This window comes from Lonchura striata, chromosome 11 (assembly GCF_050655825.1).
Source record: "Lonchura striata isolate lonStrDom1 chromosome 11, ASM5065582v1, whole genome shotgun sequence".
NCBI classification, from domain to species: domain Eukaryota; kingdom Metazoa; phylum Chordata; class Aves; order Passeriformes; family Estrildidae; genus Lonchura; species Lonchura striata.
The window spans coordinates 16,870,653-16,897,279 of record NC_140713.1 but is presented as its reverse complement, the minus strand read 5'-3'; the positions used below and the strand labels follow the sequence as shown (position 1 = coordinate 16,897,279).

Genomic DNA, 26,627 nt, shown 5'->3' with positions numbered 1-26,627 from the left:
CTGAAAGGAAAGCAGCTGCTCTGGGAACCCAGGGAGGATGCCTGAGGTGCATGGGGGAGTTCTGCACCCAGAGAAAGGGGGGATTTGGCTCCATGGTGGGCATGGGCACAAGGAGATGCTCCATCTCAGCTGTGCCTGGATTTTCAGCCAGCTGGGATTTATGTTGGTCTGTGCTCCTGCCTGGACTCCCTCCTCACCCTGGGGATCACTGCACTTCACCAGAATACACCCAGCCCTGCAGGGTGTCACTGCCCTTTCCTGCCCAGGCTCTGCCCTCCCAGAAATATCAGGGCTGTGTTTGAAGCTCGGGAGGAGGTGACAATGTTAATGCATTGGTGAATGTTTTGAAGGACAAAGCCCCAAATCTGGCAGTGCCCAGCCCTTCTCCACTTATCTTGGGGTTTGGGTTGATGTGTGAAAATGAGTGGCAGTGGAGAGGCACATTCAGAAATAATTACTTTTTTTCTGCCATTGTATATTTGTATTTTTTTCTGCCATTGTACCTTTCTTCTCCTTGGTGAATTCACCTTGTTCTTGTGGTACTCTCCTACAAAAGATGCTGCATCTTTTTGAATGAAAGCCCAAACTGTTGCATCCCCCAGTTTGCAGCACTGGGCATTCAAAGGGCATCACCAAACACAGTAAAGGAGATGGAGAAGGGTTTCTGCAAAGCCCAGCTGATCTGCAGCCACCTGTTTTCCACCAGCACCTCAACCTGAGGGCTGCACTTGCCATGGACCTGCTTAAAAGTAGGTGCTTTATATTCTGTTAAATGAATACAAGAATCAAAGTTTCTAGCTACATATTTATTATCTCAAGTACATTCCTTATGGGTGTCACAATATGAACTTACTGATAAAAACACACAAATACTGCATATATACAAATATATCTACAGTGAGCTGGAGAGAAGCAAGTGGCTCATAAGGATTATCCCTGCTCCCAGGAGATGAAAGGCTAATTTCTAGTTTTGACCCAATAAAGATGTGTCAGAAGGCTGGAGTGAAGGGGAAACATTGGCAGCACCTCTGTGCTTTTCAGCATATTAAGATGTCACCATGCTTGGATTGAAAAAAAAAAAAAAAAAAGGCAAGCAAGGCATGAATAATAAATAGACTAGAGCAACATGCAGCTGACTTCAAGAGAAAACTAATTTCCCTGGGGCTTGCTCCACTCCATATACGTTAAAATCTCACCTGCTTTGACAACTCTGTGACCTGAAGAGAGATGCTGAGAAATGTGGTGTTCAGAGCAGAGCCTGGCCAAGGTCCTGCTCCCAAACATGGCTGGGGTTTCTTTTCAATGCTTTGATCCCCCCTGCCAGCCATGGCTTGCTCTGCCCACGGGAAGGAGCTGCAGTGCAAACCTAGATAATATTATGTTAATTTTATTTTTTTTTAATATGCAGCCCTCAAATTTCTGTTGGGCTGCCTGAAGAGTGTGCTCCAGTAATGTTTTCTGTCCTGCTGTGGGACAGTCTGTGTGATGGGGCTGCCCTGCTGCAGACCTTGCTGGGACATGGTGGGCACAGGGATGGGGCGTGGGGTCAGGCTGGGACTGAGCATCACCACCTGGAGGGATGCAGCAGAGGAGAGGGGACAGAAGATGGGTATCACCTAAGGAGATGTTTTTCTACTGCCTTCAATGAAATATGGAATAAATGCATCTTCCCCCACTCTCTGGCCCCACTGGAGCCTCAACCTGCCAGCAGCAGGAGTTGCAGCTGCTTCCACACCCTCTGCACCCTCTTGAATTTCCATCACTCATGCTGCCCTGCTCCAGAAGAGCTGTCACTTTGTGTGAGCGTGGCACGGGTCCATATCCTTGGGTTTTCTCTTTTAGTTCTCTGCTTATTTGGGCAATGCTTGACCTGGTGCCTTTCATCTTGAATCAAGTTTCCACCACAAACACGAGGGCTGGTCTGATGTGGGTTGTCCCAGGTGGTGGCACATCCTGGCATACTGGGAGAGCTCAGGTTCCTCCTCAGCTCTGTGGATATTTCTGGCACCTGGGGTCTTTGGGTGTAACCAAAGCAGGTTCCTGCCTGCTGAGCCCCATCCCAAGGGAAATGTGGGCTTTCCTGGGGTCAGCACTCTTGGGTGGCACCACCCTTGTTTGCTCAGACAGCACTGCAAAGCCAATGACCTCGTTCCTCCTGTCTTCCTTACTGAGTCACTCCCGAGCTCACTGCGGTAACTTTGCTCGTGCCACTGACTAATTTCTCCTTAACTCTTCTTTCCTCCACTCTGCCCTTTGAGCTGGAAAAACGGGACGGCCGTGGGTAGTGGTTTGGGCTGGTTATTCCGTTTCGGACGCCGAGGTTATCGCGCCCGGTATACCGGGGCTGCCGCTGTAGCGCTGAACCACGTCTGCCACGAGGCCGGGGTGGGACTCGAACCCGGGTCTCCGCCTCTCCAAGCCGACGCCCTCCCCCCTCGCCCACGGCCGGGGGGCGGGGCGCGCCGCCCGGCCCCGCCCGGCCCCGCCCCGGCGCGGGCGCGCCTGACGACAGCTGCAAAGCAGTTTTTCAGCAGCCGCAAGTGAGGTGAGTCGCGGCCCCGCGGCGCGGGGGGGGTCGGAGCCCCCCCGGCCCCTCAGACCGGGCCGGGCTGGGACGGGATGGAATGCAATGGGATGGACGGGACGGGACGGGCGGCGGGGCCGGGACGGGGCCGCGGCCGCTCCCCCGTCCCGCCGGGGCCGCGCCGCCCGCGCTCCGGGGTCCGGCGGGCGGGGAGCGGCGGCCGGCGGAGCCCGCGCCTCCCCTCGCGGTGAGGCGGCGCTGCCCCGGGGCTGCGGGCGGCGCGGCCCCTCGGGGGCGGCGGCGGGGCCGGGCTGCGAGCGTCCCTCCGCTTCCCTGAGCTTCCCTGCGCTTCCCCCCGCGTCCCTCCGCAGGGTCCGGCGCAGCGACCCGGTGACCGCCGTGCCAGCCCGCGGCCTCCGCGCTACCTGAGCCAATGCTCGATCTGGAGGTGGTGCCCGAGCGCTCTCTGGGGAACGAGCAATGGGAGTTCACCTTAGGTGAGTGCGTTCCTTCCCCGGCCCTGGGCTCGGCGGGTCCCCTCGGCGTCCCTAAGGACTCTCTGGGAGTTGGAGAGAGAAAGGGAGAGAGAGCCAAAGCTCGCCTTTCGCTGCCCCTAAAAATACTAAAGTACGAGCTTTAAGGGTTTCCGTGTAGTTCATAGTTTCACCTTTAGCTTTTGCGTGCCAACTTGTGCTTTCTTTATCTGATTGTGTGCTTTCATCTGCTCGTTTGCTTTCTTTTGTCTTGCCATGTAAGACTAGGCATTCTTTTAAATAACTCCGAAAAGAGGAAGCATGAATGTGCTGATTGTCACCTGAATATGTGTCAGGTGATACTGGCAGCTTCAGCTGTGCCCTGATACTTACTATGACTGCTGTGCTTTTCTGTACAAAACCTTCATAAACATGAGTCGAGTTTCACAATTTCTTTGTGTCGCTGTTGGGTTGCGAAATAGTGGAGAAAGTAAACTTTGGAGATATTTTCTCGGGGTTGGATAACAAGTGTTTCCCTCCCCCCCCCCAGTCATTTGTATTTTTTCATCGTGCTGAATAGTCCTTCCCTACCAGTTATTGCTCTAGTTACTGTGATGTGATGAGAAAGAACTTTCCCCCAGCTGATGCAAATTTGGTTGGTGCCAAAGTGTCCGGCAGGACACTGAAATGAACAGTTGAAATGAGCTGATGTGGGTTCTCCGGGTGACCTGTGTTTTCAAGCAGACATTGGTAGTTGTTAAAACTCAGAAGGTGCTGTCCTTGTCATTTTTGGCTGTGTGACATGTCAGTGTTGATCTCTTTTTATTCCTGTTTTCCATCCTTGCTGTGGCTCTGTGTGGAGTTTATGGTGGTGGGAGTTTGGGAGATGTAAACCGTGTGTCACCCTCTGTGTCTGCCTGAGCTGGAGTTACACTTGGGCTGCTGCTCCCGTCACCTGTGACAGCGAGGGGACAGACTGTTCCTAAAGACACTGTTACACAGCTCTGCCCTGACCTAGGCTGGACCTGAGGAGGGGTGCTGTGCCTTGGGGTTATTTGTATGAAACCCATCAAACACAAAGGGCTGTTTATGCTGCTGTGACTTCAGTCAAGCACAGCTTGATGGTTACCGACAGGGCTCAGTGGCTTTTGAAGGCTAATTATAGCACCTCAGGTCCCACCCTGGAAATCTTAGTGAACTCCTTGTACCCTAAACGTTCTGTGCTCTCAGCTCTGTGTGACCTCTGCCATCCTTTAGTGCCTGTGTTACCTGGGGAAAAGCAATTTCCAGCTGCATACCCTGACTGTCTTCATAAATACAGAATACCAGCTCCTCTCCCTACTCCATATCAAAACAAGAAAAGAGAAAATGTTTTTCCTTTTCCCAAGGAAAGCCAGCTAAAGCAGCCTCATGGTTAAAATTTCCCAGTGTCTCTGTGTATGTGCACACACACATACATAGATGTGAGCAGGAGGAAACTCGGCTGTATTTCTTGCAGTAAACATAGCCACCACGTGATGTGTCTAATATATAATTAGCCTGACCTGCTGGTGCAGAGCAGGAGGCTGACTGGGTCTTAGGATACTTGACTTTGTCCTGCACCAGCGATGGTGTGTGAAGATTGTCCCTGCTGACAAGGCTGGGGTAGTGCTGGTGTAGATGGGACTCTCACTGCCAGCTCTGTTCTACTCATTATTTGTTTAGCTCTGCTCTTAGCAGAACTAATGGCAGTATTCCTGAACTGCTGCTGACTCTGGCTTCCAGTACTGTGCCCACAATGGAGATGACTGAGGGGAAATGCCAGGAAAATTTTGTACATGACTTTTTGGATTCTGTTTCTGGCTCCAGTGTTGACTCACTGTGTGACTAGAGCATAAAAAATTTACCCGAGACTGAGTTAGATACCTGTGCCACTGCACCTCTTGGGCTGCATTCCTGCTGTTTTAAAGGAGAACAATTAAATACTTTGTAGTGCCTACAGCTATACTATTTGTGTTTGAGATGTGTAATTTCTAAGGCATACTGGCATTTCTCTTGGGCTTTGTACTTTCTTTTCCCACCAAGTTTCACGTATCTTTATTTAATGCATTGTGGTTCATCATAGATTTTCTTGTATTTTTCTCCTAATTTCTATTCACTTTTCTGTCCCCATCCCTTCAAGCCACACAATCTTAGCATAGGCTGATGCTTCAAGCCATGATGTTCCTGACCAGTGTGTGTGAGAGAACTGTCTTGTGCTGCTTGTATCACCCAGCATTTAGAAGAGGGAAAGGCCTGTGGCAGAGGAACCCTAGCACTGGTCTTTGTGGGCATTACTGCCATGGCTCAGTTTAGTTTTGACTGTCTGATGTGTTGGAAACCATGTTTGCTTCCCCGTTCCCCCTGACTGATGAGCAAGGGAAAAAGAATTCTTTGTTTTCCTCTTTGACTGCAAAGGCTGACGAATGTTGAGGAAAAAGGGGATGTTGTGTGTGAGAAGACTGGGGAAAAATAACCCATTTTTTTATTCCTCCTTTGACTTTCTAGAAGCAAATGGAGGCAGAGGGAGGATACTGGCTGTTCAACACATTTTGGGTCCTGTAAACCGTTCCTGGAGAACTTGGGTTGCTCACTGTAGCTCTGCTAAGCAGCTGCATGGCCAAATCTGTTTGATTCTCAGTGACTGAAAACTGAACAAGCCAGCCCATGTCCATTTGCTTGCAGCCTGAGAAAGCTGTGAGTAAGAGAATCACATGAGCCATCTGTTTGCACACTTAGCAGCCCAGCATTGCATCAGTTTACCTCGCACTGTGTTTCTGCACTTCTGGAGCTGGCTGCTTTTTGACTGAATCCTCACAGGCTGCTGGCACCATTGGCCTATGGGTCCTGTCAGCTGTGCTGGCTGGGCTTCAGCCTGTGCCACTGGTTTATTTTTTAACTGAGCCCATGGTCTTAGCCCTGCTAGTCTTATGAATACTGACTTAGAACATGGGATTGGTACTCTTCAGTCAACCTTACCTTTTTTCTGGATTCATACTTTTGCTAGGTTGAGAAATACAAACTTTTACAGCAACATCTTTGATCTTATCTTCTTGCTGCTATTCATGTTTCTATTCCATTTTGAAAATATTATCCAATACATAACAACTGTCATCTTCAAACTCTGCTGCCTAGACTACAAGGCAACTGCTATTTCCTAGATAATAGGAAACAGTGCTGCTTTATTGTGTGGCTCTGCATTTTAATTTCATTACCGTTATTAAAATAATAACTCTTTTTTACTTAATATCATCTACTGACATATAATTTCTAGCTGCAAACCAAATTGTCCCCAAGATTATGGGCTAAGGTGAAAACCAGTTTTGCAGACAGGTTTGTATATGGTATTTGCAAATTGAATCACTGTAGTTCTAATTTGTGCATCTGTTTTACCAAAACTTGATTTCATTATTTCAGCAAAGCTGCAGTATATGGGCTCAACAGTGAGAATTATATTTTTGGGTTTTTTTCAGTGGTATGCCATTATTACTTTAAAGCAGTATCCATGGTGAGCTAGGTGTGTATGTTTTAAATATATATATATATATATGGAAGAGAGAGAGAGAGAGATTTCTCACTTTGATACTATGGATAATGTCTAAAAGGTGCTTTAAAGCATGACATATTGTCTGAGTTTGATTGGTGCAGCAAATAACTAAAAGTTTTGAATGTATTAAATGTAGGTTCTGAGGTAAATTATGCCTAATCAGGCCAACTTTTTTAACATTTAAAAACTAGAAATAGAAAAGGACAGGGCAAGGAATGGAAATAAAATGTCAGATAGCTAATCTAAATTGGGTTGAAGCAGTTAGTAGGGAAAACAAAACTGCACAATTATGAGCTCATAACCTCGCTTTATAAATGCCTGCTTTCAATCCAGGAATGTGATCACATTTCATTTGGAAAGGCAACAGAGGTTTTTAGTGTGATAAATGATGAGATGGTGTGATGCTATTTTTTCTGCAGAATCAGCTGTTTCATTCTGCTTTCAAAAATATGTAACTGTAAAGATACACACTAAGGAAAGAAAAACAGCCATTGAAATTGTAGGCAAGGCTGTGGACTACAAGTGTATTGCCTCAGTTGAATCAAATTTTTAGTATGTCTATCCTGTCTGTAAACTGAGAAGATAAAGTTTCTTCCTTGACACAAGTAGAGCCATATCAGCAGCTCATGTGGCCTCTTAGGTTTGGGGAGAATCATTGCTCTGTGTTAGTATTTTTATGTGTCTGGTATGAATACCCAGTACTCCATCAAGGTTAATGAAGTGTGTAATAAAAGGTGTTTCAGGAGCCTGTTGAATGGGTGTGGGAGTGCCCAAGCCAGCTCTAGTGGAGTTTGATATGGGCTATTTTATCAGTTATTGCACTAATACCCTAAAAAGCAGAACATTTTGTGCACAGGCTGTGGCAAGCTCTTTGCTTTTTCTGCTTGAACTTTGCTGTTTAATTTTGTGTCTAGAGGTACTTTTTTCCTATATGCCTAACAATTGGTAGATAAACAATGACTTTTCTGTTTCCAAACACCAGGTCTGTGCTGATACCATGAGTCAAGCCAGCTTGTTTGTTGACCACATACCTTTCTGTTGTAACTCAGTGTTTGCTGATGGTGGTTTGGTTACCTTGTGTAACCTTGTTGTTAAAAATCTTTGTTAACTGGTTTCTGCACTGAAGAAATCCTGTTTTTATTTCCAGGAATGCCATTGGCTCAGGCTGTAGCAATTCTTCAGAAACACTGTCGCATTATCAAAAACGTCCAGGTTCTCTACAGCGAGCAGGTGAGCAGGGCACGGGCAGGAAAGGCACCTCTTGGTGAATGAAAACATGCTTTGTGCTCATGGGCATGTTGTGGGACTATTTGAAATTGAGCTACACCAAATTATTGCCACGATGTGAGAGATGCAGCTTTTATGTTTCTTGTCATAATCCTCAGCACAGCAGTACAGTGATTTAACAGCTGTCGGTTTTGTATATGCAATGGAGGAGTGGCATTGTTTTTCCTTTAAGAAATGAAATGTTATGTAATGAGCTGGACAATTTAATTCTAGTCTATTTACTTTATCATTGTCAAGTGGTGCTACAGTTTAAATAACTGAATCACTCATTATTTCTGCTTTTGTGTTTGGTCCAGTGGTGATGAGCCACTTCTGTACCTTTTCTCTGCATCTGCAAATTTGTCTACAGAAAGTAGGTGCAGTGATTTAAGCCAGCTATAAATGTCTTAATCATTCTTCATAATGAGCATTAAGTTCCTGATATGTTTGACTTCCATCAAAAAGAGGGCTAGAAGTGAAACCCTTCTACTAGATCAAGTAAAATGTGTTATTCTGATGGAAGTGTAAGGGGAAATAGGACAAAGGAGTTTCAGATGTCTCAAAGGACTCTCCAGATGTTTTATGTGCAATGCCCTTTAATAAGAATATGATATTCATATGTTGCAAATTATGGCTCTTTGCATCAGGAAAAAATCAGAGTCTGTACAATGTTAGTTTGTATCAAAATAAGGATTCAGGCCTTGTGCATTTGCAGCGAGTACTGAATGGCTAAGAACAACCTTGACTCTGGTGTTCAGTGCTGGATATGTATTTCATTTTATTAAATGAATTATCATTTTGTTTTTACTTTATGTGGATTTATGGGTTTTCTGATGACTGAATTGCAAATCTGGCTCCTTGTGATTAATGCATGGGAGCATCTGTCTGGCAGTGAACACATTCCTTGTTTTTTTGTATTCTTTGGAGAGTTTTAGTTTTTCTTACCACAGTGCATTTGATTTTTTTCTAGAGTTGTTTAGATGAAGGATGAGCTTCCTATTCCACTCAGATTGTAGGATCACAGAAGGGTTAGTGTTTCAGTGCTAGTAAGCAAAGGTGTATCACTCCTTATTTTATTTACATCTCTTGGAAAGTTACATTGTTCTTGACTGTGTACACTGTGTACACTAACTTCCATTCTGGCTGCAGAGGGCAGGTTTAGTGGTTTGGGGTTTTCTTCCCAAAATGTAATAAATGTAGAGATGTTTTAGCACCTGCATAGTCTAACAAAATAGTTGTTCCCATCTTTCTGGAATAGTTATGATGATTTTTTTTTTTCCTGTATATTATTGCAATTCAGTGCCTGATATTTTTTTTCACACACCACTCAGGGCCTGCATTTGACTGTCTGGCTCTGTCCTTACCCTCATGCAGAGTGTCATGCATTTCATTAGCAGCTGAGCACAAAGAGCTCAGTTCTTAGAAGATTCAAAGCCTTAAATTAAATTTGCCATGCACAACTTCTATCTAGAGAAACTGTACCTGAACAGCTTTCATGTTTTTCTTCTTTGCCTTGTAAAAGAATGCCTTTGAGCACTGTGATCAAATGTTATTTAAAGCTGTTGCATCTCTAAATTTGAATTTCTGATCCTGGAACTCCAGCAGTGAGTACTTCCTTTCAAAAATTTATATGGCAATTAAATGCAATTAGATCTGCCCATGGTGCTCTCTTTAACTTGACATAAATGGGATGCCCAAACTGTGCCAAAAAAGCTTGATGAATCCTTTTCTGTGAATAAAAGAATTTTAACTCATTTTTGGTCAGTTTAAGTGGGTACTAATTGCCTTTGTTTTCCTGGGCTTTTCCCTCTGGATTGTGGTTGATGGGAATGTTCAGTGATAACAGTTTTTCCTACATCTTTGTGTAGATTAGCAATATAACTGCAGAGCTGTGGTGCTTTTTTCCGAAAGATCTCTCCTGTTGCTTCTTGGCATCATCTTTCATACTTGAGGTTCTGTTTTGTGTATTAAAAGTCACATGAACTAAATTTGTGCCCTTGAATCTTTCCATGTATTAGAAAATATGCCAGCAGAGAAGCTATTTGCTGTGCTAATTATCAAGCTTTTCCTCAGATGTTTAGTTTTTTTTTATCCATCCACTCAAAAGTACTTGTAATGCACTCGTTAATTTTGGAATAACCTTACGAAAACTATTTAGAAACCAATGAAAAGCAGACCATATCCCATAACAGAACAACTCAGCTGGTGTATTTGGATGCCAGATTACAAGGTTTTTTTGCCTTTCTAAATTAGATTTATAAGGGATTAGAAAACTACTTTCATGATCAACATTAGGCCTTTTTATCTCAAGCTTATAGTTCTGTTGCAATAGTGCTTCAGTTCTACACAGAGCCATAAAAGTTTGTCAGCAAGACAGGTGCCAGCAGTTGATGACATTGTGTGAAATGTGAAAGTTTCATTTAGAGCAGAGTTGACGCAGCAGATCACTGGTGTTCAGCAAAGATGGGCCCAAACTGGACCAACTTCAGCAAAAGCTACTGCAGTGGTCCAGAGGAGCAGGAAATCTGTCACGGGATGGAAAGCCCCATGGCTTGTTTTAACTTAGTGATGTGAGGTCTAGGATGATTACTTGGCTATATGGTTTGGGAAGGGGTGGGACATGCTCATGGAAATGCTCAGAAAGTATCAAGGCTAGAAGACAGTGCTGATGTGAGAAAATTGAGGATGAGAATTCGACTTTGACACTGAAACCCCAGAGCTCCTCTCAGTAGAGCAAAGTAAGATAGCTTATGCTTAATTAATGAAAGGGCTGCATGTGTGGTTGTCCACTTTAGAAGCCTTTATTTGTCCCAGTTGTCCATCCCCATCCTGTCTTTTGCTAGGAAACTGCCTGGTGCAGTTCTAGGGCATGAATCTTGCTGCCTGCCATTCAACCTTTTTTCTCCTCTGACGAGACAGCTGTGGGGGATAGAGCATTTTGAGCAAATGTGCTTTAGATGGTACATGATCAAAAAGCTGAACTGGGGCCAAGTGGCTGTGTCTGTGTGGATTGCAGTGGTAGAGCAGAGCAGCTTTCCCAGTGGCCCAGCAGACTGAGAGGGTGTAGAGCTATACAGACACCAGGAAAGTCAGTGGAATGTCTCCTATTGACTCCAGCAGACTGCAAATTAAGCCTTTAGTTGTTATGATTCACAGTAACTAAGGAAACCTAAATTCACAACATGAGAGTCTGAAGCCTTCCTTTTGAGGCCTATAAAAGACTGTGACAGTTTGATTTTTGAAGTGGAAAGCCATCTCTTTGTCAAGCACAGGCCTGGTTCTGAAGTGAGACTTGGTATTTTTGTGCACCGGGAATGCAACAGAGGCTGTCCCTTGATGATGTCTCTGATGCTAAACTGGGAATGTTAATTTTCAAGGTGGGGTTTTGTTTGTTTTTATTTTTTTTAAATGTGGTTGAGGGTTATACTGTTGTGAGTTTTGTTTTTTGTTTTTTCCTCCACTTACAGTAATGGACAAAGTACTCATAGAAGTTTTTGCAGGACACACGCATTTCTATTTCTTTTCATAAGGAAACTGAAGGGTTTGAGATGTTTGGCCAAATGTATTTTAGTTATGCTTATGAATTGAACAAGTGATTGCTTTCTGAGGTTGTTTTGTTTTTCTAAAGCAACGAATTTATACCTCTACAGTGATGTATAGCTTAACAAACAAACAAACAAAAAAAACCCTTAAAATTAAGAGCCTAACCGCTTTTTTCTTTGTTTTACAGTCACCTCTTAGCCATGACCTCATCCTTAACCTGACTCAGGATGGAATCAAACTGCTGTTTGATGCTTTCAATCAGAGACTTAAGGTAATAAAACACCCCTCCTGCAAACAGACAATGCACACCAAAACCCTGGGATGTCTTGACACTTAACAGAGCATAAGTGGCTCCTGTAGACATTTAATTTGTCTTCGGTAGAGTGCTCTCCTGTGATTATGATATGCATTTCTTCAGTTTGGGATTTCAATCTTTGTTTATGGAAGTAAGACACCTTTCCTGTGCTCTGGGGATGTACAAGTGCCACAGAAGTGTGATGGTGCAGTGTGGACTCGCTTATCTTGTCTCGAGTGGCACAGAAAGTGCCAAGGCCCTTACTAAAGCTAAGCCTTGGGTTTGAAATCAGATCACCTTTATTACACACCAAACAGGGTTGTTTTCTGCCCAGGTTATTCCTTTTTCTGGGCTGCCATTTTACTTATGAAGTTAAACTTCCTCCTATTCATAGTTTTCATTTAAGCTAGCTTTACAGAGTACTTGTGTGGCTGTGAGCATGTGATTCCCCCCAGAAAGCCACATCCAGGCCTCTGGTGAGCAGCTGGATTCTGCACTGACTTCAGTGAGTTCTGATTGTTGCATTTGGTGTCTTCAGTTCTACTTTTCTGCTTTTAGGTGACCAGAGTTGATGTGCATCTCTCAAGGATGCTTAGTGTAGTTAAGATGCAAAATAAAAGGCAGGCTGGTTACTGATTTCTCATGGCATTTATCCTTGCAAAATATCTGTAACGGAAGTGGTATTTTTTATCCATACAAAGTGGGTAACTGTGAGACTGTAGAGGTATGACTACATGGGTAGAAAATTCTGAAAACCTCTTAACTGAAGAGGTGTGTAACTCCTTAGTTATTTAGAGTGGTCCTTTCAGCCAGACCAGCTGTGCTTAACAATTGTCCCTGATTCTCACCTGGTAGGTGTAAATTTCTCTGTGACAGAAGTGTTTAGGTGTTGATTTGGTTACTTGGGTGAGAATGAACTGCTTGACATGTGAAAGCAGAAGTGTGGAGTTGTGTGATACTAAAAAATTGAATACTTATAGTTTAGGTAAGTCTGGTATGGTGCTCACATCCATACTTGCAGGGTTTGGAACAGTGATAGGTGGAGCCCTCTGCCCTTTACTCACATATAAAATAAAACCAGCAGAAAAATACCACTCTCTAAAGTTCAGCCATTGCTTTATCCCAAAAATTACTGTAGGAGAGAACCGTGGTGCTATCAGCTGAAACTCAAGCTCTTTGTATATATATGAAATGGTTGAATAGCAACCCAGATTAGTTGTTGAAAGTACTTATTTCTCTAAGAATAGGCTGTAACACCATGGTATGCTTGTATTTTTATAAGAGTTTTTATTTTATAAAAATACACATTTTGAAGAAAATTTCAGTTCAAATTGAGCTCAGCTGAGGGACAACTGAGCACTTGTTTCCTCAGATTTCTGTTTGTAATTGCCCTATGGTAGTTTCTGTTCATGAAGTCATTCTATAATAATGGTATTCTTGTTTTTAAGAAGTTTTTGAATTTGCTGATACTGTGTATGTGGATGCACAATTTTTAAGAGCATATCTTGAAAATTCTTTGTCAGCTGTATGAAATCTTTCTAACTGAATTTAATTCTGCAGGGGACTGAATTCAAAGTGGGCATTATCATTCAAGTACATGGCTTGCTGACTGGCTTTTTTTTGGGGAATGTTACAATCCTGTAGTGTTTCTGAGGTGCTTTAAGTAATGCATACCATGTCTCTTCAGTTTCTGAGGGTCTGTTTTTGTTGGACCCAGTGGGCTAAGAACCAAGCAAGAGCTTTTCTTGCCTTTCTGGATTTCTTGCCTTTTTTTTCTCCTTGCTTTTCTGTATTTAAAAACTAGTTTTAAAGAAAAAAATAGAAACCCCAAACTCTTCTGGTATGTATTGCTAGGTTTGTTTGAAAAATAAAAATAATACAGGAGAAACAATCTCTTCTGTCTTGTTGTGGTTCAGTGGTCTAGTGATACTTCTGTTTGTTTGAACTATGAATAGTCAAGCTGTGTAAATGCATACAGTGCTATGAAAACTTAGACTTGTAAAAGTGTTCAGAAAGCTTTCTAGAAGAAATCCAATGGGATCAGTTCAGAAGTGAGCAACAGCACTTGTTAAAAGACACAGTAGGTGTAAAGTAAATAATGCCTGTTTTTAGGATAGTGACTGTTTTCAGTGTTGCTCAGCAGCAGCAAAACTGGAAAAATCAGGAGGCCTTTATTCTTTGTGTGTTTTTTTTTTAATGCACACTTGCTAATAAAATTGTCTGCGAAGAGATAGAAATACAGGGTACTAAGATGGAATATCTTGGCAATTCCAAGGAAGCTGCTGCAGGAATAAAGTCAGCAATATTCCTAAGAAGTTCCCTCCCTTTTTTCAGGGAGAAGGGGGAAAGACTCGCCTTCAGTAGACAAAGCATTGCAGGAGATGTTGCTGATGTGAATTGGTAGATCCAGGTTCAGGTCCTGAAAGCAATTTTAGCATTAAGGTCTCTCATGTGTCCTCCCTCTGGGGTGGAGGAAGAGTTGGCTTTCCTAGCATTGGTCTGTTATTGCTGGTAATAGACATCTGAACATTTCCATAAGTCTTCATAGTGAGTTCCTCACACTCACAGTGAGTGTGAAGTAACATCAGCTTTTACTCATTTATAGCAACTGTCTTCTGACTTTGTAGTAAACCCATCACTGAACAGTCCTTGGTCTTCTCAGTTTGTTCTTTGCACATAGAATCACACTGATCCTTTTGTCAGTGTGGCTGCTGTAATTTAGAAAATAATTTTTTCTCAAGTGCTCTGGCCTGTTCTTCATTATGACATTCATGACTTATGAGATCCTTTGACTGCCATTAATTTTTGCTAAGTTTTACTCGTTTATTCCCCTGCTGTTGGTGAAATGTTGACCTGAGTTGGTCTGTTTGAGTCTTGGGAAGAGGCTTTTTGGCAAGCTGGTGCCTGCTGGCTGCTGTTGGGGTGTTTCTCTTGGGGGGAACCACATTTGTGCCACTGCAATTCTTTGTGCACTGCTCCTGGTGCTTCAGCTCATCCTTTTGTCTTGCACCATGTAGTTTTGGTAGAACTTTAGGAGGGTGCCTAGGGCACACAGCAGTGGCTGCAAAACAAGATCTGGGGTGGGGCTGGTTCTCTCTATTTTCAGAAAAAAATTTTGTGGAGGGAAAAGATGTGCAAGAGCACTAAAAAAAAATAAAATCAGTCCTAGCTTTTCATAAAAGTAGTCTTTGTTTTTTAATAGGCTTTAACAGTAAAGGAAATCTGGACACATCTACTGCACTTGAATTAAAATACTAGATAACTAGGTTTTTCCAAGAAGCATAATTCCAAGTGTACTTTAGTAAGAAGAATGTTTGTTGTCTTGTTGGTTCTGCCAAAATGTTAATTTGTTACTTGCTTTGTGCCCTACTTGTTGCTTATATTTTGAAATGCCATTAAATGTTGATTTTCTTTTTCTAAATATATACAGCGGTAGTGGTTTAAACATGGCAAGTTGTTTTATTTAGGGCTATTTGCTGGGCATCTCCCAAAACCAAGACTTCCTTCTCAGCTGGTGATATTTTTAGGTTTTAAAGCCACACTTGGTAGCAAGCTGCCTGGGAAATTCTGCTTTATTCTCTTGCTGAAGAGTGTGTCCTGCCAGAATGTGCCAGTAATTTGTTGGAGGATTATACAAAACAAAAAATGTGGTTTACCTTTGCTTTATGGCAGTTATGAGCTGTATGTGTTTTCTTTTCCTGCTGACACAGGAACACGTATGTAAGGTGGAAGAAGTTGGAAGAAGCTTGTGTTTTTCCATGGCTACTTGCCAAAAATCATCTACTTAAAGCCCAGTATAGCCTCAAAATCCAGTGGCAGTCATAAAAATCGTATGACACCAGTCTCAGATGCATGCTTGCAGTAATGTATTCAGAACAAAGGATCTGTATCTAATGTTTTCTGCAGAGAGGAAATCTCCTTGGAATCTTCAGTAAGGTTTAAAGCGTTTACTGAATATCAGAACTGGATATTACTGCTTGCCCCGATTCTTCATGGGCTGTTCTTCTGATTTTTTTTTGTAATGCTTGGCAAGGTTGCAAAATATCTTAAGTATAATTGAAATGGGATATTACTGCTAAGCCTTGCTGTGTTCATCTTTTACTTTAGAAGAGCTGGAAAGTTACAGCAGTGCAGTCAGTGTAAAGACCTTGTGCCCTGCACAGGCATTCTTCAGGGTAATAGGAGCAACCCAAGGAATGGCCCATTGACATTCATCAGAAGATTCCCTAATTAGCTAATCCTTGCTGTTGCTTTCCTTTGAATTTGTTTGAGTAAACTTTGTAGAAATCAAGATGCTGATGTGTCAGTGATAGTATTGCTTCCTGCAGACAATACCGATAATAGACATGGAATATGGGGGTTCTCTCCTGAACCCAGAGTTGTTCAGTCCTTGATTCAACAACTGCACATCTGAAATAGTTTTTGAAGTTTGGTCTCTGACACTGTGGTTTATCTTGGCAGAGTTCTGTAAGAAGGGGAGCAAGCAGCACTAGCTAGTCTTGCCTTTTGACAAGGATTTACCTCTGTAATGATTTGCAAGTATCTGAACTATGGCAATGTTTCTGTTTCCTGTGTTTCAGGTGATTGAAGTTTATGACTTGACTAAGGTGAAGTTAAAATATTGGTAAGTGGTTTAACACCTGCCATGATTTCCTCTTGGTTAGAGTGACTGGTTTTACTATATATTTTTTTTTTTAATCCTGAATTAATTTTTTTCAATTATTCATTTTAAAAATAAAAAAATAACTGTCATAAAGGAGTGTGCATAATCATCCTTTCTTGAACATGGCATTCAGTTAAATTACCAATTTACTCTTCTGTCTTGGAGACTTCTTACAATTTTTGTGGTATTGCCATTAGTAAATGGCTTGTTGCATCAGTTTGGTTTCCTTCAGGCAGATTAATTTTGTTTTCTTTTTCAGTGGTGTCCATTTTAACTCTCAGGCAATTGCTCCAACCATAGAACAAATTGATCAGTCATTTGGAGCAACACATCCAGGAGGTAAGCCAAAAAATTTCTGAGAAGCACACCTAGCCTGACAGACTTCTTTCTAGGAAGCCTTTCCAGTATGTCTGCCTAGAGCAATGTGTAGGCAGTTCTGTTGTCATATGATCTGGAGCTGTATTCCAGAATGGTCATATTCTTACAGCTGGGAAATCATGTAAAATGTATTGTCAGTTCAGTTGTGACTCTTTTTAAAAAGTGAAATGGTGAGGCAGAGAGTCACTGGCACAGAGTGGTGTATTCAGATGTCATTAATGATCTGTTTTGAACTGCCAGTACCAGAAAACTGTGATCTTTGTTGTTGATGCTGTTGTTGTTACATGTCCTTGTGCATGGCCAGCTCTCCAGCATCCTTAGGGATTGTGTATACCATGAGCACAGACATTTGAGCTGCTCCCTGTGCAGAATCAGCCAGGGCTGTTTGCTCAGTCTCCATGCTCTGTGAATGTGGTAATGCCCTTCTAGGCAGGAGCAAAGCTGAGCTGTGTGTGACTGGCTCACACCTCCCTGAGCCCCCTGCTCTGCTGGGGCACTGGGGAGGTGTGCAGTCACTCTATGTGCAGCATGAGCAGAAGCAGGACGAGTTTGTTTAACCTGGCTGAACCCACTCTGACTTGCACAGCCACTTGGCTGTTCACCATCCCTGCAGCAGGAAAAAGAGTATCTTTAAGCTCCTTGTTTATGTATGAAAACGAAGAGTGTATTTCAGGGGGTTGTTAGGCTATGAAAATAAGCAGGGGGAGAGAAACTTTTGAACTTTATAATTAAACTGCTCGGGAACTTTGAAGAAGTTGACTGGCACAACAAGGAAGAACTTTACCTCCATATAGTCAAGATACCATTTTCAGAGCCTCATTTTCTATTTTTAGCTTAAGCCAGTCCATTTGCAGTAGTCAGGCTGATCCCAAACAGGCAAATGTTCTTTGTGATAGATGGTAATTGCATATCCAGCCTTTGTCTCTGCTCTCTGCAGGCAATCTCTTGCATATTACAGAATGGGATTTATTAACTGGGGAGGGTCATGTGGGTAGAGCAGTATTATTGCATAAAAATCTGCAGTAGTGGATGAATATCAGATTGACATAAATGAAGCTTGGAACATTTCTAGCTGTAATACTCCAAGGACCAGAATTAACCTTTCTAAATTTTGGTCCTGACATTAACAGTTCCTCTTAGACAGAAGCTCTGAGATCTATGGTTAGATCTATTGTGGAAATGGTATGTACAAGAAACAGTAGAAATAAGGGTAAAAGTGGTTCCATGTCCTGGGTGGCTTATAATTTTTATTTGTTCTGTGATGATGGTTTATTTGCAAATATGTAGAAGTGGAGCACTTCCGAAATTGTGGTATTATGAACTGTAAAAGTACATATCTAGACATAAGCATTACCTGTGGTAGTGATAGCATATTTTATTACTGCATAAAATCATATACAAGCACTTAAAAAAATTGTTTGGCACCACGTGTCCTTGTGCTGAGTTTGCAGATCTTGTGCATCTGTCATATTCAATTAAGAAGACTTGCACACTTGCTTCATCTGGTGATAGTTTTTCATAATATCTTTTCATCTAGTGACAAGTAGATAAGAAAATATATTTATTAAAATGCTGGCCTCTATTACCATTTCACTAATGCATTTGCTTATTCAAGTTTCCTCACTGGAAAAATACTTCTGCCATTACCAGCCTGCTTAGCAGAAGTAAATGCTTTGTGTTATGTTGCCTGTCACACACAGTTTGAACTGTATTATCCAACACAAGTTTTTGATAACTCTTTTTATCCTTTGTGTTTTCTGAAACAGAAAAGGTGAAGAAGCAGAATGGTTTTCAGTATGAGGGAGGGATGGTGATGGTGTTTTCATGTCCCACATAAATTGGACTGGGGTGGGAGGAGAAACCTTCCTTTTAATGTGACCAAAGCACCAAGTGCTAGGTTTCATGAATGAAAGGAACAGAACCATCCCTTTACTTCTCTGTGCTAACACTCCTCCAAACCCCCAATGCAAGCACTTCAAATTGTATTTTTTTTATCTCTGTTAACTAACCTCCTCTAGAATTTCACTCAAAATGTTGTCTTTCACTTATAACCAAGGTGGTTGCAGCAGAACTTTCCTGCAACAGGATGCAGTGCTAGTTTCAAAATAAATTTCAAAAGGTTAGCAACAGTTTTGTGTTGAAACCAAACTTCAGTGAGCATTTTTGGTTTTGCCAGGTCAATGGTTTTAAAAAAGAAGAGTCATCAGAAAAATAAATCCGCTTCATTACTTTTTGGCTAATGTTAGTTTGAAACATTGCAGTACCTTTGTCATGGGGCTTATTGAAATACAACCACTTTGGAGGTCAATAGCTTCATCAAAGCCAAGATTTTTATCCCACATTTCCATGATTCTCTGACCTGACCTCCTTCTGGGAAGGGCTTGCTTTTGCCAGTGGCTCTATTGAGACCACATCCTGTCCTGAGTCCTCATGAATGTGAATTTGTGCCAAAGTGTCATTCAGCAAGGATCAGGGCTGTGGGCTTGAACTCGAGTCATAAGGTAGAAGAAAAAGTCCTCCTTCCCACCTAGCAGAGTGGCCTTGCAGGGATGGAGGGGTTGCTGGGCTCTGGCTCTCTGACTCTCGGACTTCACTGTCTCCTAAGGTAGCAAAAAAGTCTTGTGCTTGATACCACTAAGAATTGACTTTTGGATCTGCCTCTGCTTTTACTAAAGCTGTGTCCATTTTGCAGCCTTACTGGTGTTGGTGGCTTTGTGCTGTCAGCTCTACAGAAATATTTCCCAGCTGGTCACACTCTGCTGCCTACTGGAAGGCAAACCTCCTCCCTTTTCCCCACTTAGAGTGCAGCAGCAAATAAGCAATCTTTTTGCTTCTATCAGCAATTTTGACTGGAATTAGCAGGGTACCTGTGTGATAAAAAAAATTAATAATACAAAAAATCCTTTTACCTTGTTCAGTCATGTGGTTGTAATCTATGGTTTTATAGATCTATGGTTTTATCTAGTTCTCATGAGAGAACTTCCCGAGAATAAAAAATTCCTTGCCCTTTAAACCTAAGCATCAACAAACATTGCAGGGGATGGGAACTGATGCAATTTGTATAATCAGATATCACACTTGGCATGACTAGGGGAAAAATCGTTCTCCAGCTGGCTGTGGGCTTTGGAAAAGATGTATCATAATTTATCACATGAGAGAGATTTGTATAATTTTCCTGCCGATCAAAACATTTCCCTCTCTCCACATGTTCTTCTTTCAGTGACAAGCATGGAAAAGACTCTTAGCTGTTAAATTCTGTAGAAAAGGCAAATGATAACTTTTGAAAGTTTAATGCTTATTGCTCAACTATTATTTTTCTATCCTGGGTGGCCTCACATTGTCCAGATAGCTTGTGATATGTCTTTCAAGTTGAACATTTGAGAGACACTGTGGGAGGGAGAGAATAAAATATTTCTTTATATGCATTTTCTCTCTATGCTATGCCATTTTAAATATAACATCATAAGAAAAAAGAGAATATTGAGCCTTTGGTATTCCTTTGGTAAAGTGGAAGAAAGCAGCTTCTCTTGTTAGAGGGTTTCTTTATTGTTTTAAGCCTCTGGTGTTTTCAAGCTGTCAGCTCCTGTGTGTTACTAGAACACTCTGTTCCTCCAGTGGCTACTGGGCACAGGTGGAAATTTGTAAAATCAATCCCAAAACAGTTCCCAAGCTCTCAGTCTTTTGGGATTGTTTTTTAATCTTTCCACAGTCTCAGAAAACAGTATGTCTTGCTAGAGTAAGCACTGGGATGACATTTATTGTTTTTGTAGTTGATGTTGTGCAATTGATTGCAATGAATCAGGACATCTCGTGATGTGGTGACAGCTGGAAGTCTGTGCCTGCTCTAATTTATTAGTGCTCTTTGTGGGAGCTGACTGGTTGGCTGCTGTTTCTGGTGATGCTATTTTTAATTATCATTGTAAATGGCCTAGGACCTGTGTGTCTGAAGCATTTCCTCCTGTGCCGTGTCAGTGTTAGCCGGGAGTGCACGGAGCTGACTGGGGCATGTCAGCTGCTCTTGGGAGGAGAGGTGGAAGTGCAGGTCACAGGATGAGCTCTCCTTTGAACTGACCATGTGTGAAAGAGGGAATTTTCAATGTTCTGTGCACATCTCTCAAAGATTTCTGGTTAATATTGTACAATGTTTTACATAACGAAGCACAGAATTGTTTTGTACCAAACGTGGCTATTTAAACTACTTTAGAGATATTAAGGTATAATTGATTGTGTCATGTTGTATAATTGTATTGTTAGGGATAGGGTAGTGCCTGCAGGCTTGCAGAGGCAACTGTAATGAATCTATGGTTTCTCCTATTGCTGTATTTTTACTGCATGGAATTAAAAGCAAAGCTGTTACAGTCCAGTGTAATTGTGTTCCTCCTGCATTCTGAGATGTAACAAATTCATTGAGGTGGTGAAGGTGCTGTCAGATATGAACTGGAGAATTCTTATATTATTTTGGTAACTCTATTTCTATTTTCTTTTCCCTTTCAGTGTATAACTCAGCTGAGCAACTCTTTCACCTCAATTTCAGAGGACTGTCGTTTTCTTTTCAGTTAGACTCCTGGACTGAAACTCCAAAGTATGAGGTCAGCAATCATTCTTAGTTAATGGATGGTCTTTTTGCCTCTATGGTACTTGCAAAGTATCACCTACATTGTGTCTTGCTGTCTTTTGCAAGCAAAAGAAACCAATAATTTGGAAGGAATTGAACTCCTCTGTGTTCTTATTAATGCTATGTAACCATCTCAAAGTTAAAAATTTACTTCCTGTTGACAAAAGGCGTGTGATTAGGGGTTTTGCTTGCATCATGAACTGGGACTAGCAATTCTGTTGGTGAAAGGAGTATTCTAAAAATATGAGTGCTGTCTATGCAAATACATAAATATTAAGCAATCTACTGGGAGGCTGTTCTTTTATCAGATATTTTTGAATCTCATTGAAGTGATTATGCAACTAAAGTAGGATAGACTTCATAAACTACATTTTCATCTGAAGTGTCCTTCACTTCAGATGAGTGCCTTCATATGAGTGCTTCTAGCAAGCCAAATGAATGAGTTTTATTCATAATGCCTGTTTGCATATTCACCAAATGTTTGGACGAGTTGCTGAATAATTAAATGCATTACTGCATTCTCTGAAGTCTTTGGAAATTCCCGTCTAAAGTGGAAACAAGATCAGGTCCTCTGTGGTTTCCTTCTGTACTAAGGATAATGTATGTATAACTTGTTTTGTGTGAAGATGGAAATGCTCTCAGTTGTGAGAGATAATCTGTATTTACCAGTTAAAAAGCATTAAAATAAAGGAGCGTATAAAGAGACAAAACAAAGAAGAAATCAACCAACATGATGACACATGTTCTTTTTCACAGCTTAGTGCTTTAGTGGTTGTGGCTGACATGTCACGGGGTAACCAGGGGAAGTTATTGTTCAGCAGTAATGAAGGTCAGTTGGGTTTCAGATTGGAAGGTGAATAGAAACCTAATAAGGCAAACAAAAAGAATGCCCCAAGAAAGAGTAGTTTCTTTTCATGCAAGAGTTCCCAGGGCATTGATGAATGAAATAGCCAAACTACTGAGGAAGTAAATAGTTTCACCAAAGATTTGAAATGATCATAAAATATCTCAAGTTGGAAGGAACCTGTAGGGGCATCATTGAGACCACCTCCCTGCTCCTTGCAGGACTACCTAAAAGATGTTAAAATCAAATTGATAGAACTGTGGAGAAAGTAATTTTGCATTCTCTGTCTCATTCAGTTGCACTAGTAAGGTTAGTAAAATCTTCTTTGTGAAGAGTGTAATGCCAAAGTCTCCCCAGGAACAGATAGAAGTAGGATTGTTTTGAAAACAGAATAGTATGAAACAGTCCACAGGGAAGACAAGTCTTTGTGGAAATTTTTAGACAGGAGCATTAGAAAATTGCAGAGGGGAGTAAAATTTGAAGCTGTCAAAATCTGTCAAGTTTAGGAAAGATCATATAGGAATGCTAAGCTACTTAGCAAAGCAGTGTAATCTTCTACTTATGGAAATGGAAAAACTATGAAGAAAACTTATTTATAAATAATACAATAATAAACTTAAGTTTATTGTATAGCTGGAAACAAGCTGCAAGTGAGGAGAGCATGAAAACCTTTTCTCTCTTCAGTAATCTGAAGTCTGTCGTCTTTAAGAAGCAAAAGGTATTAATGTTCTGGGCAAATTCAGGATGAGAATTGAAATTGGGACATTTGCTAAATAATAGAAGTTCCTTTCTTAATATCTACAGCAGTGAAAGTTATTGTTCTAGGTTAATTTTTTTCCAAAGAATTTTTTGTGTATGTGTGTTTACCTTATGTGACGCCCTGCTAAAGCAGACCAGGTAGTAGTTTGCATATTGTACATCTTGTCTTTGTTGACTGCTTGTGACAAAGATAGGGTTTTTTCTGTCTGGTGACAGCAAAGTATGTTACTGGTCTTGAATGTCCTGTCACATTCAGAATTGAAAGAAATTCCTTCTAGTGCAGTGAGAGTCAATCTGACTTCCTTAACGTGCTTTCTATTTGATGAGAGCACTCAAATCCCTGTCAAAACAGTATGTGTAAGAGTGTGGTGATAAGGAGAGCAGAAAATCTATTTAATGAACAAGTTTCTGTTCATCAGATAAGGCATCTTGGAAACCAGCAAAAATGTTAAAAGGCTGAAATTAATGCAGTGGGAGACAAAAAAGGGAAGTTTTCCTTTAAGACAGATGATTTTTTAGACCTCAAATATAGTGTATCAGTACAAATACTTGGAAGTTGCTAGCTGCCAGTGATCAAACCAAGGAAAAACAAATTCTCAGTACACACAGAGGCTAATTGTCAGACTAATGGCATCTTTTGATGAATAAACATGCTGAGTGTTTCACCCCAGCTCAGGAATTCTAAAGTGGTGGAATATAAAGAAATACCTTCCAGAAAGTTGGGTTTTCTGTTATTTTGCCCCCTTGTCTTTTGCTGGAGACTTGCTTGAATTGGTAAGCATATACAGCATCTCTAAAGCAATTTCTGACCTTAAGTTGAAGTGTCTGCTGTGTGTAACAAGAATTATTTTGTGTTTTCCCCAGCCTAACTTTGCCCATGGTCTGGCCTCTCTGCAAATTCCGCACGGCGCGACTGTGAAACGCATGTACATCTACAATGGCAACAGTCTGCAGGATACCAAGTATGTACAGCTGCTCCTGCTCTTTCCATCACTTATTTATTCCTAAATAGAATAGTATGTTTTTTAGTTCAGTTTGGGTCTTCGATTAATTTGGTAATGTGCAGAACACCTTGAGATACCAGATTTCTGTAGGTGTTGTCCTCAGACCTTACAATCAAATGTTGGTTTGATTTATGTTGCTGTAAAATGAGCTTGGTTCAGCTGTAGTAGGCAAGTTCAATTGACCTGAAAATGAATTAAAGTAGGGAACACTGTGAATTTAGTAACACGTTTTTAGGCTATTCTTCCTATAGATTTTGTTTGTGCTGATGACCTTTTCCTAAGCAAATCAAACTTGATGTAGGCAGTCTGTAAGGTTGTAGGATATTGATAATATGTATGTCATGGCAGGGCCCTATCAAGGGTCTCAAACTCTTCTGCTAAACAAAACTAATAAAATATGCCATATGCATAATCTGCCATGTGTTCAATGTATTTGCAGATACCTGACTGAACTTACTATCTTAAAAGCCAGGCTGGATGGGGCTTTTGAGCAACCTGGCCTAGTGGAAGGAGTCTCTGCCCATGGCAGAGGGGCTGGAATTTGGGAATTCCAACCCAATCATTCTAAGATTCTGAGATGTCTAATCTTAGAACTAACCAAGCTGATAAGATGGTATTTTTTGCAGAGACAGTTGAGTTTTTAGGCCAGGAGATACACACATCCTTGGATTGCTGCTCAGAAGGGAGGGAGTCTGGTTTATGCAGACATTGTCTCCTAATTAGAAATAAGTGCTCTTGAGAAAAGTGCTGTTGTCTGTGCCCATCTGTGACATGGTGAGCTTTAGTGAAAGCACTGATTGTTGGATGGGGCTCTGTTGTGTGTGTGAGAGCTCAAAGCCCAGCTTTTAGCTTGTCATGCACCCAGAGGAGGAACATAAGAAAAGGAAATTTTAGGGAGCATATACAAGCTGATACACAGAAAATATGCCTTTCCATTAAAAATACCTCACACGGGACTGTTACTATTTTCTAAAATAATGCTGGTGTTGAATTAAATTGAGAACTTTCCCAGTAAAGCAGCACAGTTGCCTTTGGTGTACCTGCGCAAACTGATTTCATGTTCTGGGTTATGAAGTACCTTTCCAAGAGCAGTGGGTGCATCACAGAGAAAGGTCTTTTGCAGCATTTGGGTGATATGCCTAGTTCAAGGATTTAATTAGCTCTAAAAACTCCACAACTTCATTTTCCCTGAGAGAAATCTGAGCTGACATTTCCTCTTTGGTGATATCCAAAGGTTAGGTACAGTTTCTATAATTATTTAATTCCTGGAGTCTTTGGAACTTGCTGGTTTTTTCATTAATGGTAAAGATCTTACATTTGAGTGCTGTCTTGTTCCTCTTCCTTTTTCCCTTCACCTTCTGATCCTGTTCAATACCATTTTTAATCTTCAGTCTCAGTTACATGCAGCTTTGTCAAAATTAATATGCTCTGTTCCAGTGAACTGGTACCAGCTTGTTACAGGAAAATTTGAAGGAGAGGCAAATCCTCTGCACATTTTGTGTGCTTGGTTTCAGGGCTCCCTTGATGCCTCTCAGCTGTTTCCTTGGGAATGTGTATGCTGAGAATGTCGATGTTCTGCGAGATGGAACTGGACCCTCAGGTTTACGGCTTCGCCTACTCACTGCAGGTACTGGAGACACTCAGGACATTGCACTGGTTGTTCCTCTCAGGGAAAGAAGGGCAAACCTGTGTAAATGAAGCACAGGTTGTTTGTGCTGATCTAGTAAGTGATTTCAAAGTGTTCTGTCCACCTTATTTTGAATTATTGGAAACAAAACCCAGTTAAATCCTTTTGGAGATGAGCCTGCCCAATGCTGAGTTTTTCCAGCCCTGGAGAAATTGCTAAGAACTGGAGCCCTCACATGTTCCAAGTCCTTAGAACATGTTTGCAGAAATGGAACTTGTCTCCAGACACATGTAGAAGAAAACAGATCACTGTTCTCAGTACATCACTAAAAAAACCCATGACAAACCAAGAAACCTTTTGTATTTGTGCATTTTCTGACATTCCAGGGTAGGGTGTTGATATTTTTGTGATTAAATCTGGAAAGCTTTTAAAAATGCTAGCAAGTAACTATATTAATGCTGCAGCATTAAACTGCATTTCCAATTCAGTTCTGTTTTCATTTACATAGGAGACAGTGGTGAAAGTGAAGAGAGGCTGATGAGTCTCTCTTGATGTGCTTGCAGAGATAGGAGGGTGCTTAGAAATTAGGGCAAGTTGTAACAGCTGCAAAGGAGTCTTGTTCAGTTACCATAACTTGAGACTTGACAATGTTTTTAAGAAAAACTATATTTAACAATTTTCATTAGGAGGCTCAGCTCTTCACCCGTTCTGATTGCTAGCTCTGTGTGTATTGAGGAAACATTTGGAATACATTCACAATATGGAAAAGTTGAAAAAAAGGAAATTATAGATGACAAAAAATTTTGACTAAAAATAGAGCAGATATTTTCAACCTACTTTGCTTCCCTTATTACACAGGAATATAAGGTAGAGCTGTCTAGTGCAGAGAACATATATCCTTATGTACTGGGGAAGGAGTTGGCTAAAGCATCATAATTACGTAAATTATTTTGAGAAACTGGACACTTAGTGTCAAGTTTTGTTAAAAATGTATATGCCTGCACTTGTCAATGAGTAAAATAATTATTAAAATATCTTTGTTCAGACAAACTTGCAGAGAGGCAATCTGGA

The 26,627-nt window shown here is 41.4% G+C and overlaps 1 protein-coding gene across 3 annotated transcripts in view; it reads left to right on the top strand.

Annotated features, from left to right (window-relative positions):
* Window positions 1-2,424: 2,424 nt before the first annotated feature.
* Window positions 2,425-26,627, top strand: part of PHAF1 (phagophore assembly factor 1) — a 36,707-nt gene continuing 12,504 nt past the window's right edge. For all 3 annotated transcript variants that reach the window (XR_014957906.1, XR_014957907.1, XM_021535229.4), the window contains exons 1-9: window positions 2,425-2,545; window positions 2,896-3,021; window positions 7,710-7,792; window positions 11,559-11,642; window positions 16,247-16,290; window positions 16,589-16,668; window positions 21,202-21,296; window positions 23,790-23,887; window positions 25,444-25,556. Coding sequence is in view for 1 of the 3 variants with exons in the window: in XM_021535229.4 (XP_021390904.2) it covers window positions 2,958-3,021; window positions 7,710-7,792; window positions 11,559-11,642; window positions 16,247-16,290; window positions 16,589-16,668; window positions 21,202-21,296; window positions 23,790-23,887; window positions 25,444-25,556 (661 nt within the window). In the remaining 2 variants the exon portion in view is untranslated. The remainder of the gene's footprint in view (window positions 2,546-2,895; window positions 3,022-7,709; window positions 7,793-11,558; window positions 11,643-16,246; window positions 16,291-16,588; window positions 16,669-21,201; window positions 21,297-23,789; window positions 23,888-25,443; window positions 25,557-26,627) is intronic.